Source organism: Hyperolius riggenbachi, chromosome 1, assembly GCF_040937935.1.
Source record: "Hyperolius riggenbachi isolate aHypRig1 chromosome 1, aHypRig1.pri, whole genome shotgun sequence".
In the NCBI taxonomy this organism is placed as follows: Eukaryota; Metazoa; Chordata; class Amphibia; order Anura; family Hyperoliidae; genus Hyperolius; species Hyperolius riggenbachi.
The window spans coordinates 268,887,324-268,903,052 of record NC_090646.1 but is presented as its reverse complement, the minus strand read 5'-3'; the positions used below and the strand labels follow the sequence as shown (position 1 = coordinate 268,903,052).

The following is a 15,729-nucleotide window of genomic DNA, read 5'->3' as shown; positions in this document are numbered from 1 at the left end:
CTTGATGGATAAGGAAGCCCCTGGATTTTTCAACTTTTTTTTCCTGATACAGGTGCAACACAACAAGTTGCTGTCGGTCCCTGTCACTCCACTCCTTCCCCTACCCACTTGCCAGAGATTTTTTTAGTCACTAAACTACAGTAAGCAGTCAGCTCTGTATTAGGGAAGATTGCAGCTGCGCAGGACAGTCACAGAACACGAACCTCGGTGTATTCAGGATCAAAACAACAGCACAAGGGGGATGGGCGGAATCATCTTCTACCCTTGAGGCTTGAGGTGTCCCCATGGCAACAAGAGAGGCGTCCTGGCTAAACGGACTGTTCAGCAGCAGACAGTAGAGGGGCGGGCTCTAGTCAGCACATTGCCCGCCGCCATCCGCAGCACGGAGCCCCGACTTTCTGCAGCGAGTTCCTGGGTCCCGCCTGCTACAGGTGCGCACATACGCTACACAGGGAGGGTTTGTAAAGTTTCAGCAGCATTTGGGCAGAAGAAAAGTTAGCGGAATCTTGGCTTGCCGCATTCTATAGGCATGTCAGACTGCAGGCTATCACTGCTGATTATTGATCATGCATTAACAATGCAATTCCTATTTTGTGAATTTATCACGCTATATATATCTTCCGAAGAGCGAGCGATAAAGAATGAATGGATGCTGGCGGCTGGGCTGGATGTAGTCACGTGACACTCCAGTATAATGTTACCGCAGGTGCTCAGCACAGGTTCACAAACTGGCATAGACTGGAGCAAATCAGCAACTTTCCTTTACGAAAAAAATGGCGTTCAGATATTAATTGCACGGAAATATCCATACTGTGTAGCTACAAAGCTATTCAGGCATTCCATAAAATGTGTATATATACATACCTCCCAACTTTTTGAGATGAGAAAAAGGGACATTTAAGCCACACCCCTGCCTGGCCACGCCCTGAGTCCGTTGAGATGTGCAACTAGCAGTGTGAACCCACACTTAAAGGGGAACTGAAGAGAGAGGTATATGGAGGCTGCCATGTTTATTTCCTTTTAAGCACTACCGATTGCCGGGCAGCCCTGCTGATCCTCTGCCTCTAATCCTATTAGCCATAGCCCCTGAACAAGCATGCAGCAGATCAGGTGTTTCAGACTTTAAAGTCAGATCTGACAAGACTAGCTGCATGCTTGTTTCTGATGTTATTCAGATACTACAGCAGAGAAATAGACCAGCGGGGCTGCCAGGCAACTGGTATTGATTAAAAGGAAATAAATATGGCAGCCTCCTTACACCTCTTACTTCAGTTCCCCTTTAAGGTGCCCATACACTCGTCAGATTGGCAGCAGACAGATAAGAAATGCATCTGATGATCTATCTGATGCGTTTTTAGAACATTTTTTACCAGGATAGAATTCCAATAGATTTCAGTTTGAAATCTGTTGAAATTCGATCTGATGGCATTTTTTTGCCATCAGATTTACATTAAAGAGAACCCGAGGTGGCTTTGTATAACGTTAGTGGGGCACAGAGGCTGGTTGGGCACACTAACACCAGCCTCTGTTGCCCCATGGTGTGTGTCAAAGACCCCCCTGCTCGCCGCTATCCTTCCCGCAGTGCTGGCGACACGCAGCGCGTCGCCAGCACAATGTTTACCCTAGCGCTGTCTGTCAGCGCCGCTCCCCCGCCTCCTCCGCATCGCCGCTACCCGCCCTCGTCCCTTCCCTCCAATCAGCGTGAGGGAAGGGACGAGGGCGGGTAGCGGCGATGCGGAGGAGGCGGCGGAGCGGCGCTGACAGACAGCGCTAGGGTAAACATTGTGCTGGCGACACGCTGCGTGTCGCCAGCATTGCGGGGGTATAGCGGCGAGCAGGGGGGTCTTTGACACACACCATGGGGCAACAGAGGCTGGTGTTAGTGTGCCCAACCAGCCTCTGTGCCCCACTAACGTTATACAAAGCCACCTCGGGTTCTCTTTAAGGCCAATGCAAACTGATAAGCAATCTCATCAGATCGACCTAAATTTTCCACCCTGCTAGTTCGATAGAAATCCATCGAAATCGATCGAAATCGGCCGTCGATTGGCCAACCGATTTGCGATCGATCGATCGCGATCGATCGGTCGGCCAGAAAATCGGCTGAGTGTATGGGCTGCTTTAAGGCTCCTACACATGTCCAACACAACCGTCTGATTGTTGTCTGATTTTGCTCTGTTGGAAAACAATTGGGCATGTGTGTTTGTGGTAAATGACTAGACAAGCGACTGATAACAGGCAGTTTGGCTGATCCATCTGCTGTATCAACTCACACAACTGTTGGGCTGTGTGTGTACAAGTTGTTTGAATGACTTGCTTGTTTTCAATGGGACCATATCTCTGTGTCGACACGAGTCAAAGACTAATCAGTGGGGAGGGGGCAGGGAGCGGCGACATAGAGGAGGCAGGGGACAGGGGCGTAGCAATAGGGGTGCAGAGGTAGCGACCGCATCGGGGCCCTTGGGCCAGAGGGGCCCAAAAGGGCCCTCCCTCAACAACAGTATTAGCTCTCTATTGGTCCTGTGCTTATAATAATCACTTCTATAGATAATTTGGATAGTAGTAATCATTAACAAACTGTTGCCCATCCCCTTCTTGCACCTCTGACACTGTAGTTGCCATTGGCAGGTTTTAGTGCGCCGTATCAATTGTTATGTATAGAGTGCTTGGGGGGCCCATTGTAAAACTTGCATCGGGGCCCACAACTCTTTAGCTATGCCACTGGCGGGGGAGCTGTGAGAATGACAGTATACATGTAAACAGCCTGCTGGCGACATGCTGTGTGTCGCTAGCACGGCAGTTTACTTTGGAGGGCACAGCAGAGGGGGGGGGGGGGGGGGGGGGGCTGGGCGGAGATAATATAGCAACAGAGGCTGGGCATTATATGCAGACCCAGCCTCTGTATGCAATTAGGATTTGTAAAACCCACCTCGGTTTCTCTTTAAGAATAAAACCCAATGAGTAGTTGCGTCACTATGAGAGATGGTCAAAAAGATGCAAATAATTCTATGGAGATATAGGTTTTTGCAAATGTATGCAGATTGAAACCAGACCAATCATATCCAACCTTTGCAGAATTTGTTGGGTCCATTTTCAAGCTGCATATATTTTCATACAGAATTAATTAATTTGATGTGTTGTTCAATTTGGGGTTGTTGAGTACAAATTAAGTCTTACGCTGGTACTATACTCTCCATATGCAATCCCTGCATACTTATTAATCCACTGAGAAAGTTGTGTACATTGTACGCAGAGGTATTGTTTTTCATCTGGTTCAGATTGTGCATGAATAATGTGTAATAAAGGAAGAATTCTCCTGTAGATTACATACCTGCACATCACTTTTAAGCTACCCATACACTGCGTCGATTTACCGCCGATATACAGCAGATTCGATCACTGTGATCGAATCTGCTGTGAAATTGATAACGCAAACGTTGACTGATCGATTTCCATCCAAAATCAATAGAGTCTGTTGGAAGCGGCGATTGACCGACGCAGCATAGCAACAGTGATACATTACCCGTCCGCTGGCGCGACTCCCCGGTCCGTGCTGACACTTTCTTTGGCTGGCCTGTCTCCTCCTGTGACAACAAGCCGAAGTTTAAACAGTAGAGTGCCCTCTGCTGTTTGTACTTCCGCTTGTCACAGAAGGAGATAGGAAGTGAAGAGGAGACATGCCAGCCGGAGAAAGTGTCAGCATGGACCAGGGACTCGCGCCAGCGAACAGGTAATGTATCACTGCTGGCCGGGGGAGCACACGGGGGCGGCGAGCAGGCGGCAGCTCCACAGGTTGTGAATCAATTTCAAGTTGAAAATCTGTGCACTAATAGGCAGCCAATAGATCCTTCTGTGATCAGATTCAATCAGAGAGGGATCTATCTGTTTGCCGATCAGGTGGCAATCGCCCACTGTATGGTTGACCTTAGATGTGCCCACAGTTAGATTGCCTAGGACCCGATCAATGTTCTTTGTTTCTGTCTTCACCCTCTACACATATTCTTACCAAAGGCTAGTTTTCAGTTCTATTAAACAGCTACTCTACAGCTCTATCCCTAAAGCTCGTACCCATGTCGCAGTTTGTGTGTGATTCTAATGACAACCGGCGCTTGGTTTTGAGCGACTAGCAATCATTTCCACGATCTCGTGACATGGGTGTGAGTGCGTGATTAGGCAAATGACACTTTGCGTTATATGACAATAACGGTTGTCATGCCTAAATGACAATAACGGTTGTCATGCCAGATTGGATTTTTAAGATCCTCAGCGACTTTTGCGCAAAGTGCCACAATCGTTTGAACTCTCGTTTGCGTCTGTTGTGTGACGTCGCATGTTCCCCAGGGCAGGAAGATGGATCGGGCAATGCTCGTCATTTGGTGATGTTACTGTTATCCATCTTCCTGCTTCTTCAGGTGAGTATTCAGCATAAGTTTAGTTAAAGTTCATCTCTGGTGTACATAAAAAACAGAGGTATGCTAATGCTTAAGTACCTGGGGACCGCGTCACACCAATGGGCGTGACCGCGGTGGCAGCCCCAGGACCGCCTAACGCCAATTGGCGTCAGGTCCTGGAGCTAGCTTGTGCAGGAGATCGCGCGCAGATCTCCTCGAGCCTTCAGTCTCCCAGCGGCGATCACCGCTTGGAAGACTGTTAGACAGCGAAACCGCCATCTTTTCACTGAGTACAGCGCTGCAATTCGCAGCAGTGCTGTACTGGGGACAGCCATGTGACACAGCTGTCACCTCCATTGGCTCCAGAGTGATCAGCTGTTATAGGCTGAAGCCTATGACAGCTGATCACAGTGATTGGCTGGCGGAGGGAGGGAGGGAGTACAAGTACATAAATATAAACATTGGGGGTGCGATCAGACCCCACCAGCAGAAAGGTCTGTTGGTGGGGAGAAAAGAGGGGGAATCACTTGTGTGCTGACATGTATGACCCTGCAGCGAGCCCTAAAAGCTGCAGTGGCCAATTTAGTGAAAAGTAGCCTGGTCTTTAGGGGGGTTTAACACTGTGGTCCTCAAGTGGTTAAAAGTTAGAATGCCCCAACACAAATTGTCTTCAATAAGATTCACTGGAACCCTGTATCAGCTGGGTTCCAGTGCATAGCTCCACCCCTTGCACCCCTTGCAGAAAATGGCACTTGCTCTTTCTTTATCAGATATAGGCCTTTTTCTTCAAGGTGGCGGGGCAACACACAGAATCCGGCTGATATGGGGCTCCGGTGAATCTTATTATACAGACAACATCATGGGGCATTCACTTTGACAGGCTGTGATGGCCAACAGGGTAGGTTTTTTTTTTTTTTTTTTTTCCCCAAAAGCAGATATCTTAGTATAGCTTTAAAATTCTTAAGCTTTGGCAGTGATGAAATGGATTTTTTGTTACTCAAGCCAATTAGGCCCGTTTCAAAAGCGGGCGCAAGAAGCAGTGTCCACCACCGACTTCCTTTATAAATCACAACCCATATGGGAGCTGGACTTTTCAGCATTATGGATACTGATTGAACGAAAGGGTGGTGGCAAATAGGCATAGAGGATTTGGCCCCGGTTCAGTGATCTTCTCTCCTTAATATTCTCACAAGTGTTTGTTGTTTTTTAATCTTGTTTACAAAATACCCCTTTCAGTGTTTAGCTGGTGGAAAAGTAGATAACTGAATTGTGATTTGACTTTCTTAGAAAAATATCCGGCCAATTAGATCATAATGATTGAATCTGGCAGAGATCGAAACGATCTGGCACGCTGGAAAAATCTCATTTGAAAGTGCTCGACTGGGTGCGTTGTGGTAACAACATTACATTTTCTGAAGATCCAAAAGTCTCCTGGCCAGTCTCCTCTCAAGTGTATGTTTAGAAACAGGAGTACACAAAGGGGGCATACACTTGGGTGGGGTGGGTGGGGAGGGGAGGTCCGGACAGGCAGTGGTGCTGGGGCGATTTCCAATAGATTTCATGCTGAAATCTGTTTTAAAGGCCCATCTACACGATACGATTCTTTGTGCGATTCGATTACGATTCTATTTACGATCCGATTAAATCTGACATGTCCGATCAGGATTTGATTCAATTTGATTTGCCATTGTTTTGCAATGGCAAATCAAATTGAATCGAATCAAATCCCAATCGGACATGTCGGAATTTAATCGGATCATAAATAGAATTGTAATCGAATCGCACAAAGAATCGTATCGTGTAGATTGGGCTTTAGTGTGTGGGCTGGTAATAGATCCCTCTCTGATCATATTCTGTCAGAGAGGGATCTATCTGATGGTCGACGATATGGTGACATTGAGAGATGTATGGCCACATTTATTTTGAATACCTTTTTATTGCTGGGGACTCAAAAGATATTTATCAAAAAAATGTATGAAGATCTCTCCTGTGAGAAATCTCCAAGTCTAATGAATCAGGAGCATTATTTGTCATTGCTGCTGCTTCTACGCACTGGTTTCATTGTATGTCTGCTAAAATGTGGTGACATACAGAGCGTGCTGCCCACATGGCAGATAACAGGCTGCAGTTTTACTTCAGTCCTATTGTCATCTGTACTCGTAACCAGTGATCAACATGTAACAAGATCGCTTTTCTCTTTCAGATGTTACCAGGGCAATGGCCAGCAGAGGCATTCTGGCATTAAGGTACAAACAATAAAACTATGCGTAATGCCTAAGTAAATGTACCTTAGAATGACTATTATTATTTGGAGAACTGTGGGGACTGGTGCACACGTCAGTAAAAGAATCTGATATGCAAACACAGGACCAAGTAAAAGGCATATACTGTACATAACTGTGGACTGTGAGATGGCATTCCAGTGACATAAAATGTGTCGGCTGTAAGTATACCGTATACATCAGTGGCTGAGTGCTGCCTGACTCATTGGGGTTGCACTCTGTAGAGTTGCCACTGGTGATTATAGATGAGCTAACCTCTTAAGCTACATACACACGGGGGACAATTGTCCCCCATTGTATGGCTACAAGAGACCAGGGAGCGATAGCTCCTTGGTGGCAACAGCTATCCACACGTCTTGCCAGAAAGGCAGAGACGAGGCGGAAGCTGTCTGTGAATAGAGCATCCCCCAGCCGGATGCTCCATTCACTTGCATTAAGTCTCCTGTCTCTAGTCCGCATACACACGCGGACTAGCGACAGTTGCGGCGAAGTTGCGGCGACAGCTGTAGCTGGCGATTGAACAAGTCAATCGCCTGGCGACAGCTCCGACGGGCGACGGTTCGGGGCGTGCGCGTCATACACACGGGCGACCTGTCGCCGCCACACGCGCGTGCCACGTGGTTGCGGCGACAGCCGTACCCCGTGTGTATGAGCCATTACAGCCCACGGTGACAACAATGAGCCTGGTTTTTCTCACCATCTGCTTTATCAAAATACAGTGGTGTGAAAAACTATTTGCACCCTTCCTGATTTCTTATTCTTTTGCATGTTTGTCACACTTAAATGTTTCTACTCATTAAAAACCGCTAACTATTAATCAAAGATAACATAATTGAACACAAAATGCAGTTTTAAATGATGGTTTTTATTATTTAGTGAGAAAAATAACTCAAAACCTACATGGCCCTGTTTGAAAAAGAAATTGCCCCCTGAACCTAATAACTGGTTGGGCCACCCTTAGCAGCAATAACTGCAATCAAGCGTTTGCGATAACTTGCAACGAGTCTTTTACAGCGCTCTGGAGGAATTCTGGGCCACTCATCTTTGCAGAATTGTTGTAATTCAGCTTTATTTGAGGGTTTTCTAGCATGAACCGCCTTTTTAAGGTCATGCCACAACATCTCAATAGGATTCAGGTCAGGACTTTGACCAGGCCACTCCAAAGTCTTCATTTTGTTTTTCTTCAGCCATTCAGAGGTGGATTTGCTGGTGTGTTTTGGGTCATTGTCCTGCTGCAGCACCCAAGATCACTTCAGCTTAAGTTGACAAACATGTGGCCGGACATTTTTTGGTAGACAGTAGAATTCATGGTTCCATCTATCACAGCAAGCCTTCCAGGTCCTGAAGCAGCAAAACAACCCCAGACCATCACACTACCACCACCATATTTTACTGTTGGTATGATGTTCTTTTGCTGAAATGCTGTGTTACTTCTATGCCAGATGTAACGGGACACGCACCTTCCAAAAAGTTCAACTTTTGTCTCGTCGGTCCACAAGGTATTTTCCCAAAAGTCTTGCCAATCATTGAGATTTTTTTTTAGCAAAATTGAGACGAGCCTTAATGTTCTTTTTGCTTAAAAGTGGTTTGCGCCTTGGATATCTGCCATGCAGACCGTTTTTGCCCAGTCTCTTTCTTATGGTGGAGTCATGAACAATGAACTTAATTGAGGCAAGTGAGGCCTGCAGTTCTTTAGATGTTGTCCTGGGGTCTTTTGTGGCCTCTCGAATGAGTTTTCTCTGCGCTCTTGGGGTAATTTTGGTCGGCCAGCCACTCCTGGGAAGGTTCATCACTGTTCCATGTTTTTGCCATTTGTGGATAATGGCTCTCACTGTGGTTCGCTGGAGTCCCAAAGCTTTAGAAATGGCTTTATAACCTTTACCAGACTGATAGATCTCAATTACAGTACTTTGATCTAATTTGTTCCTGAATTTCTTTGGATCTTGGCATGATGTCTAGCTTTTGAGGTGCTTTTGGTCTACTTCTCTGTGTCAGATAGCTCCTATTCAAGTGATTTCTTGATTGAAACAGGTGTGGCAGTAATCAGGCCTGGGGGTGACTACAGAAATTGAACTCAGGTGTGATAAACCACAGTTAAGTTATTTTTAAACAAGGGGGGCAATCACTTTTTCACACAGGGCCATGTAGATTTGGAGTTTTTTTTCTCTCACTAAATAATAAAAACCATCATTTAAAACTGCATTTTGTGTTGAATTATGTTATCTTTGACTAATAGTTAACGGTTTTTGATGAGCAGAAACATTTAAGTGTGACAAACATGCAAAAGAATAAGAAATCAGGAAGGGGGCAAATAGTTTTTCACACCACTGTACCTCCCCTCTGACTAGTTTACACGCGACCCACTATTTACCTGAACAAACATTTACTAATGTTTCCAGATGAGTAAGTAATCAAAAAGAAAGTGTTTTCCTAAATGGTATCTAAACTTTAGTCGTAATAGAGGTATGTTGTTGATACACAAGTTGTTTTGGTATTCCGTGTTATTAAAAAAAAATTACTTTTCTGTTTGAGTCTGCAGCCAGCTATAATTTTTTAACAACTCCGATTCCAGGTACCCGATAATTGCTGCCGACTCCAGGACACTGACTCCACAGCTTTGTCCTCCAGTCATTTCCAGTTTTGGAAAACCCTCTTTATTAGATATCATGGCATTTTATGGGCACATTTTAATCCTTCCTTATTTGTTTCTCTAGAGCGGAGCTAGATGAACAAACTAAAGAAATCCAAAAATTGCAAAAAGAAGTGGAACGAGCTACAGAACACACAATAAACCAGCTGTCGCTGCCTCAGAACTGCCAGAGGCCTACACCCAGTGGCTGTGATACCACCGCTAGATGTATGTTGTCTGTGCGCTACTCTGCTAGAGTCTTTACATTTCTAAACTGAACTGCATAGTTGTTGGCTTTTTGATTTACTTAAAGAGAATCTGTATTGTTAAAATCACACAAAAGTAAACATACCAGTGTGTTAGGGGACATCTCCTATTACCCTCTGTCACAATTTCACCGCTCCCCGCCGCATTAAAAGTGGTTAAAAACTGTTTTGAAAAGTTTGTTTATAAACAAACAAAATGGCCACCAAAACAGGAAGTAGGTTGATGTACAGTATGTCCACACATAGAAAATACATCCATACACAAGCAGGCTGTATACAGCCTTCCTTTTGAATCTCAAGAGATCATTTGTGTGTTTCTTTCCCTCTGCAGCTATCATCCACTGAAGTGTCAGGCTGTTTCTTCCTGCAGAGTGCAGGCAGCTGTGCCTGCATGTAATTCCTCAGTATGTGAAAGCCTAGCCAGCTCAGAGGAGGATTTATCCAGCTTGTAAAAGATAAGAGAGCGGAGAGAGGCTGCACTAATTTAAATAACCCACAGGCAGTGTGCAGAGAGGGGCCTGAAGGGGGGAGATGCATCACAGAACCACAACACTGAAGAACTTGGCAGCCTTCCAGACACAGGCCGACAAGTCTGACAGGAGAGAGATAAGTTGATTTATTACAGAGATAGTGATAGTAGAAAGTGCTGCAGTAAGCCAGAGCACATTAGAATAGATTTTGGAACTTGTAGGATGGAAGAAAACCGGATGAAATTTTTGTTACGGAGTCTCTTTAAATCATCATGATCCATATATGAATATTAATATGTCATTCAGTGGCGTAGCAATAGGGGTTGCAGAGGTTTCGACCGCACCGGGGCCCTCCTTCAACCACAGTATTGGCTCTTTATTGGTCCTGTGCTTGTAATAATCACTTCTATAGATGCTTTAAATAGTAGTAATCCTCAACAAAACTGTTCCCCAGCTCCTTCTTGCACCTCTGACACTGTGGTTGTCCTTGGCAGGTTTTAGTGTGCTGCATCAATTGTATGTTTAGAGTGCTGGGGGAGGGAGGGGCAATGTAAAACTCACACTGGGGCCTATAGCTCCTTAGCTATGCTACTGATGTCATTTATAGTATTGCAAATCTCTACATTACTTCTTTGTATTTAGGATAGTAGTAACTGTAAATATGTAGAGACTGTATTCTCATATTTACAGGTATTTTGATTCTTGTAACCTACCCTCTTCAAGTAGAAATCCTTAGTGGGCTGTACTAGCTTTTGGTAGAGTCACATGAAAAGCAATGCAGCCAGTAGAAATATGGAGTGGGGAAAGGCAAGGGCTTCACCAACTGCCCTCCCTGCACCCTATAGTCATGCCTCTGACAATGCGAGGGTAGCTCGCGAAACAGCTGTATGGTGCCCTCCTCTGCACAATTGTCTGCACTTCTAAATACATGCAAGTGAGGTTTCAAGCCAGTGCATTTCTATTTGTATCTCGTAGTATATGTTCCTGGTGTATAGCTGTAAAGCGGTGTTATAAAAGTGGTATTAAACTCAGTATTTCTTGTTTGCAAAGACTATTTACAGCATAAAACCTACTACCCAGAAAAAAGTTGGAGGCAGAACAGCATCCAGTTATACACAGCACTTTCTTCTTCAGTTGGAAGTTTAGATCTGAAGTGGCCATATATCTGGCAATTTGTTGGCTGATCAACCATCCAATTCGATAATATGCTGGAAAATCTCAGGCAGATATGGTCTATTGGGTGCCCGGCGGGAACAGTGTGCGATATGGCAAATGAGGAATGCGACAGAACCTACAGATGCTGTCCACCCGAATGTTTCATGTGCTTGTGCATTAAAATATCTCACCTGTCCGCTGCCAGCACAAGTCCACCTTCTCTTTTTCATATTTGGGTTCCACGTGGCTTCCGGATTCAGCAATGGTGTTACACACGCACAACGTGATATGCATGGCAGTCATGCGGGAAGTGAATGCGGAAAAAGTCCAGGTGGACTTGCAGTGGCAGAGGATAGGCGAGATATCTTAATGCATAGGAACTGGGGGGCACATATAGCATGTGGGGGGACAGAGGTGGTGAGGTGACGTTACAGGGCCGATTCCCAAAAGATTTCATGTTGAAATCGATTGGGAATCACCTTTCAGCGTATGGGCAGCTAACAGATCTCTCTCTGCTCAGATCTGATTAGACAGAGATCGGTCTCTTAGTCAATCTGCCCACCTTTAGATCCAAACTCAAATGATTACGTTATCTTGTTTTTGTTTCCTGATCAGCCTCAATTGGTAAGCATCCCTGTCAGGCTAGATTCACAGTGGGACGTTGCGTTTTGATGCCACGTTAAAGTCGCACCGCAAGCTTACAACGCAACGCGCCCAAAAAGTGGCAACGCAGCGTTACCGTCGCATACAGCAGATACAGTAAAAAATACAGGCAATGAAAAGTATGCTTCCAAGTCATGTGCAAACAGTCCAACGCAGCTAATAACGTGTATAACGCACTGCATGCAGTACTTTTACTTAACGTGCAGCGTTAGACACCAACGCAACGTGTGCACTGTGAACAGGGCATTGATTTTTCATTTCAGTGAGTTATTCTGCGTTAAATGCTGTTTTAACGTGCAACTTTAACGTCCCACTGTGAACTTAGCCTCAGTGTTTCAGCTTGCATGGTTAGGAGAAGGTAAAAAACTGGTGAGAAATCTCACTACATTTATTATAAAATATGTAATTATAATATATAAATACAGCTATGCAATAAAATGCAATGAAAGCTTTTAGAGCAGGTAAACTGTACTTCGGGAACTTGTAATTTGTAAATAGACAATATTACTTGTGCACAAAAGCAAATATAACAGTATGAGTAATAAAAAGTATGAAGTTCAACATAAATGGAGTCAAACAAGCCTAGTATACTACAAGTACCGGGAAAGATATACTGTATTTTTCTCCATCCCCGGGCAGCACAAGTAGAGATCACTGTCTATGTTTAGCAAAAAATGTATACCTACAGTATTGTGTGTATGTGGATATCTGCATCATTCTGCATCACTGGCTCTGTTTTGTCTAAACAGGAACAGACAAAATCTTTGCCACTACTACTTTTGAGATCATTTTACTATATAGTACATTTGTTGACTTTTCGGAGAGAGTAAAATTATACATAAACATGTTTGTATTTCTTAGTATTATGTGCTTCAAGTGCGGCAAGGGGGAGTCAGGACTTGCTGTCTTCAGTGACGTCTCAAGTGTTAACGTCAAAAAGCCCCCTTCATGGAAGCCAAGAAGGTGTCATAGCAACAAGATGCAATGGGATGCAGAGTGGCCTGGATGGAACCAGCTGCCTGGCTGATAAATACTCTGTCAAACCATCACCGACAGATTATTCTTCTCTGCTCAGCGATGCATGTAGAAGATCTGAAGAAGTAAGTTAAACATTGATAAAGAAATCACTCTAACTTGTTTATTTTTTATGAAACACTGATGGGATATCTTTAGATGACAAATAACATAGACCATTCCATTATGTTCCTCAAATAATAAAGCTATATACACACTGAAGATTTTTCTTGACTAAAACAAGTGATCCTTCTTGTTTCACCTTGAAATCTAAAAGGGGCTACAGGTTGCTGCTGGACAAATATTTCAGGCAACAACAATACATAGTATTTACCATACATAGATTCACTCTAGAAAACAGACTTTGTTTATTTTCACAGCCTGGGCACTTATAAGCATATTGACAGCTGCCATGTGTCCAGAACTCCTATTTTTTCCCTCTGTTTAACCTTCAAATGTTGCAATATTGACTTCCAATTGTCAAACAACCCTCAAAATGTTAGGTTTATTCATTGATAAGGAATGGATTCTTCTGCTGGACTGATCAGAAATGACCAAGAAGGGTGTATGTAGAAGCAGACTGTTGTGGAACCAAGTATTGAAATCCACTACTATATCCCACTAGAAAATTATGTAGTAAAAGTGCTGTTGCTGTTTTCAATTTTCGAATCCACTCAGCTGAAAACTGTATTTAGATTCTTCCATAGCATTGTCAGATCTGCAGCTCTGCTTAAGCTGGCCACTAACGGTCCAATATCTAGCAAAAAATCGTTAGAGCGATCAGAAATTCTGATCGGATTGGTTGTAAATAATCTCCATTGGTGGACACAATCGATTATGAACGAGTGAAAAAAATGTCGGCCGAATGAATTTTCGTCGAACGAAAATTTGGATTTTCTTGGTGGTCGTGATAGATAGGAAGCAATTATTGGTTAGCTGATGGTGTAGTGAACGATTTTTCGTCCGATCAGAATTTCTGATCGCTCGAACGATTTTTCGCTAGAAATTGGACGGTTAGTGGCCAGCTTTAGCTTCTCTGCTAACTCCCTCTTCACTTCTGAGTGATGAGCCATGCTGTTACTAAACACACAGAGCTGCTGTCTCTTCTTCTCACACAGGAAAGCTGAGAGTGTGACTCATAGAAAGAGTGTGAGAGAGAAAGCATATAGCAGAGAGGCAGGGCAGAACTGCAGATCCATGCTATGTTCAAATGTCAACAGTTTTCAGCTGCCTGCGCTAAGATAGAGGAAACCTTTGCAGGGTAAGAACAACAAATGTACAGAGTGTAGAAAACACCTTTGGGTGTAGTTGTGATCTGGACCCAGTACATGGTCTCTTTTAAAATGAAGCTAGGATCCTTCAAATTGACTTTCTTTTGTGTGACCTGTCCACCATGGGGTTTGCAGGGATGGTTTGCACAATACATTGTAGATTGTAGTGGCCTAAGGCGTAAAAAATAGGTTAGCATTAGAAAAGTAGGAATCAAGGATCCTGATAGTTGTTTGGGGAAGGATATTGATATGTTTAAAAACTGCAAATTATCCATATTTTGTCAAGCCAGTAAGAAAAGGGAAAGGATTGCTCTGCACTTTGCAGGCAAGAGGGTCCCACTATGCTGCGTGTCCAGCAGATGTATGTTGTAGTCCACCTGTATGCACTACTGGCTTAACTTCGCATAGGGACGTGCTACCGGTGTAAGAAAAGAAGAAAGAGCCTACCAAATCGTATTGCTACAAGATGCAGACCAGGCACTGTCCCATTCCATTCATTTATTTCTGATTCAAGATTACAGCCATTACAGCATCACAGTTCAATGAAGTGTTACATCAAACCTTATTCCATGTGGTGTGCATTCGGTGGAAGGAGGTGGGGTGACCATGGGGTGATTGGACGGGCACTACAGCTGTTTTGCGCTGCCACATCGCTTGCTCACGTGCTTGTCCGGGACAGCTAGGCCCTTACAAGCACATAAGCAAGCGCTGTGACAGGGCGAGCACTTCATTGAACTGTGATGCTGTAATGGCTTTAAAGGGATACTGTAGGGGGGTCAGGGGAAAATGAGTTGAACTTACCCGGGGCGTCTAACAGTCCCCCGCAGACATCCTGTGCCCGCCCAGCCACTCACCGATGCTCCGGCCCCGCCTCCGGTTCACTTCTGGAATTTCAGACTTTAAAGTCTGAAAACCACTGCGCCTGCGTTGCCGTGTCCTCGATCCCGCTGATGTCATCAAGAGCGCACAGCGCAGGCCCAGTATGGTCTGTGTCTGCGCAGTACACTCCTGGTGACATCAGCGGGAGCGAGGACACGGGCGTGCAGGCGCAGTGGTTTTCTGACTTTAAAGTCAGAAATTCCAGAAGTGAACCAGAGGCGGGGCCGGAGCATCGGTGAGTGGCTGCGCCAACACAGGATGTCTGCGGGGGACCATTAGAAGCCCCGGGTAAGTTCAGCTCATTTTCCCCCGACCCCCCCTACAGTATCCCTTTAATCTTGAAGAAGAAATAAATGCATGGAATGGGACAGTGCCTGGTCTGCATCTTGTAGCAATACTATATTATCCACATTTTGAACCCAGCAGTAAATGAAATGCATAAATAAAACAACTGTGAAATGAGACGTGTTTGCTACAGGAGCAATCAATATGTTGCTGGTGTGGGTGAGATGCAGCCCTTGCATGAAATAGAGGCGCAAGGAAATTTGGGCGAAGGGTGAAGCTGAGATGGGTCTAAATGATAAATACCGTTGTGAATTGGGTGTGAAATGAAAACAAAAAATATTTACAGTGGTAGTGATGATAGTAAAACATTGGTAAATGTTACCGATATTTTACTAAAAATAAACCTAACCCTACTCTCACACAG

At 44.6% G+C, this 15,729-nt stretch overlaps 2 protein-coding genes across 7 annotated transcripts in view; one reads left to right on the top strand and one right to left on the bottom strand.

The window, feature by feature from the left end:
- Positions 1–305, bottom strand: part of SHROOM3 (shroom family member 3) — a 460,954-nt gene extending 460,649 nt beyond the window's left edge. For 3 of the 6 annotated variants that reach the window (XM_068233528.1, XM_068233529.1, XM_068233530.1), the window contains exon 1: positions 204–305. The gene's annotated coding sequence lies outside the window, so the exon portion shown is untranslated. The remainder of the gene's footprint in view (positions 1–203) is intronic. The other 3 variants (XM_068233531.1, XM_068233534.1, XM_068233532.1) reach the window with 2 other exon arrangements.
- Positions 306–2,134: 1,829 nt separating this feature from the next.
- Positions 2,135–15,729, top strand: part of CCDC158 (coiled-coil domain containing 158) — a 65,902-nt gene continuing 52,307 nt past the window's right edge. Inside the window, exons 1-4 of the mRNA XM_068232707.1 lie at positions 2,135–2,208; positions 6,595–6,637; positions 9,388–9,530; positions 12,718–12,956. Coding sequence (XP_068088808.1) covers positions 2,196–2,208; positions 6,595–6,637; positions 9,388–9,530; positions 12,718–12,956 — 438 coding nt within the window. The 5' untranslated portion in view covers positions 2,135–2,195. The remainder of the gene's footprint in view (positions 2,209–6,594; positions 6,638–9,387; positions 9,531–12,717; positions 12,957–15,729) is intronic.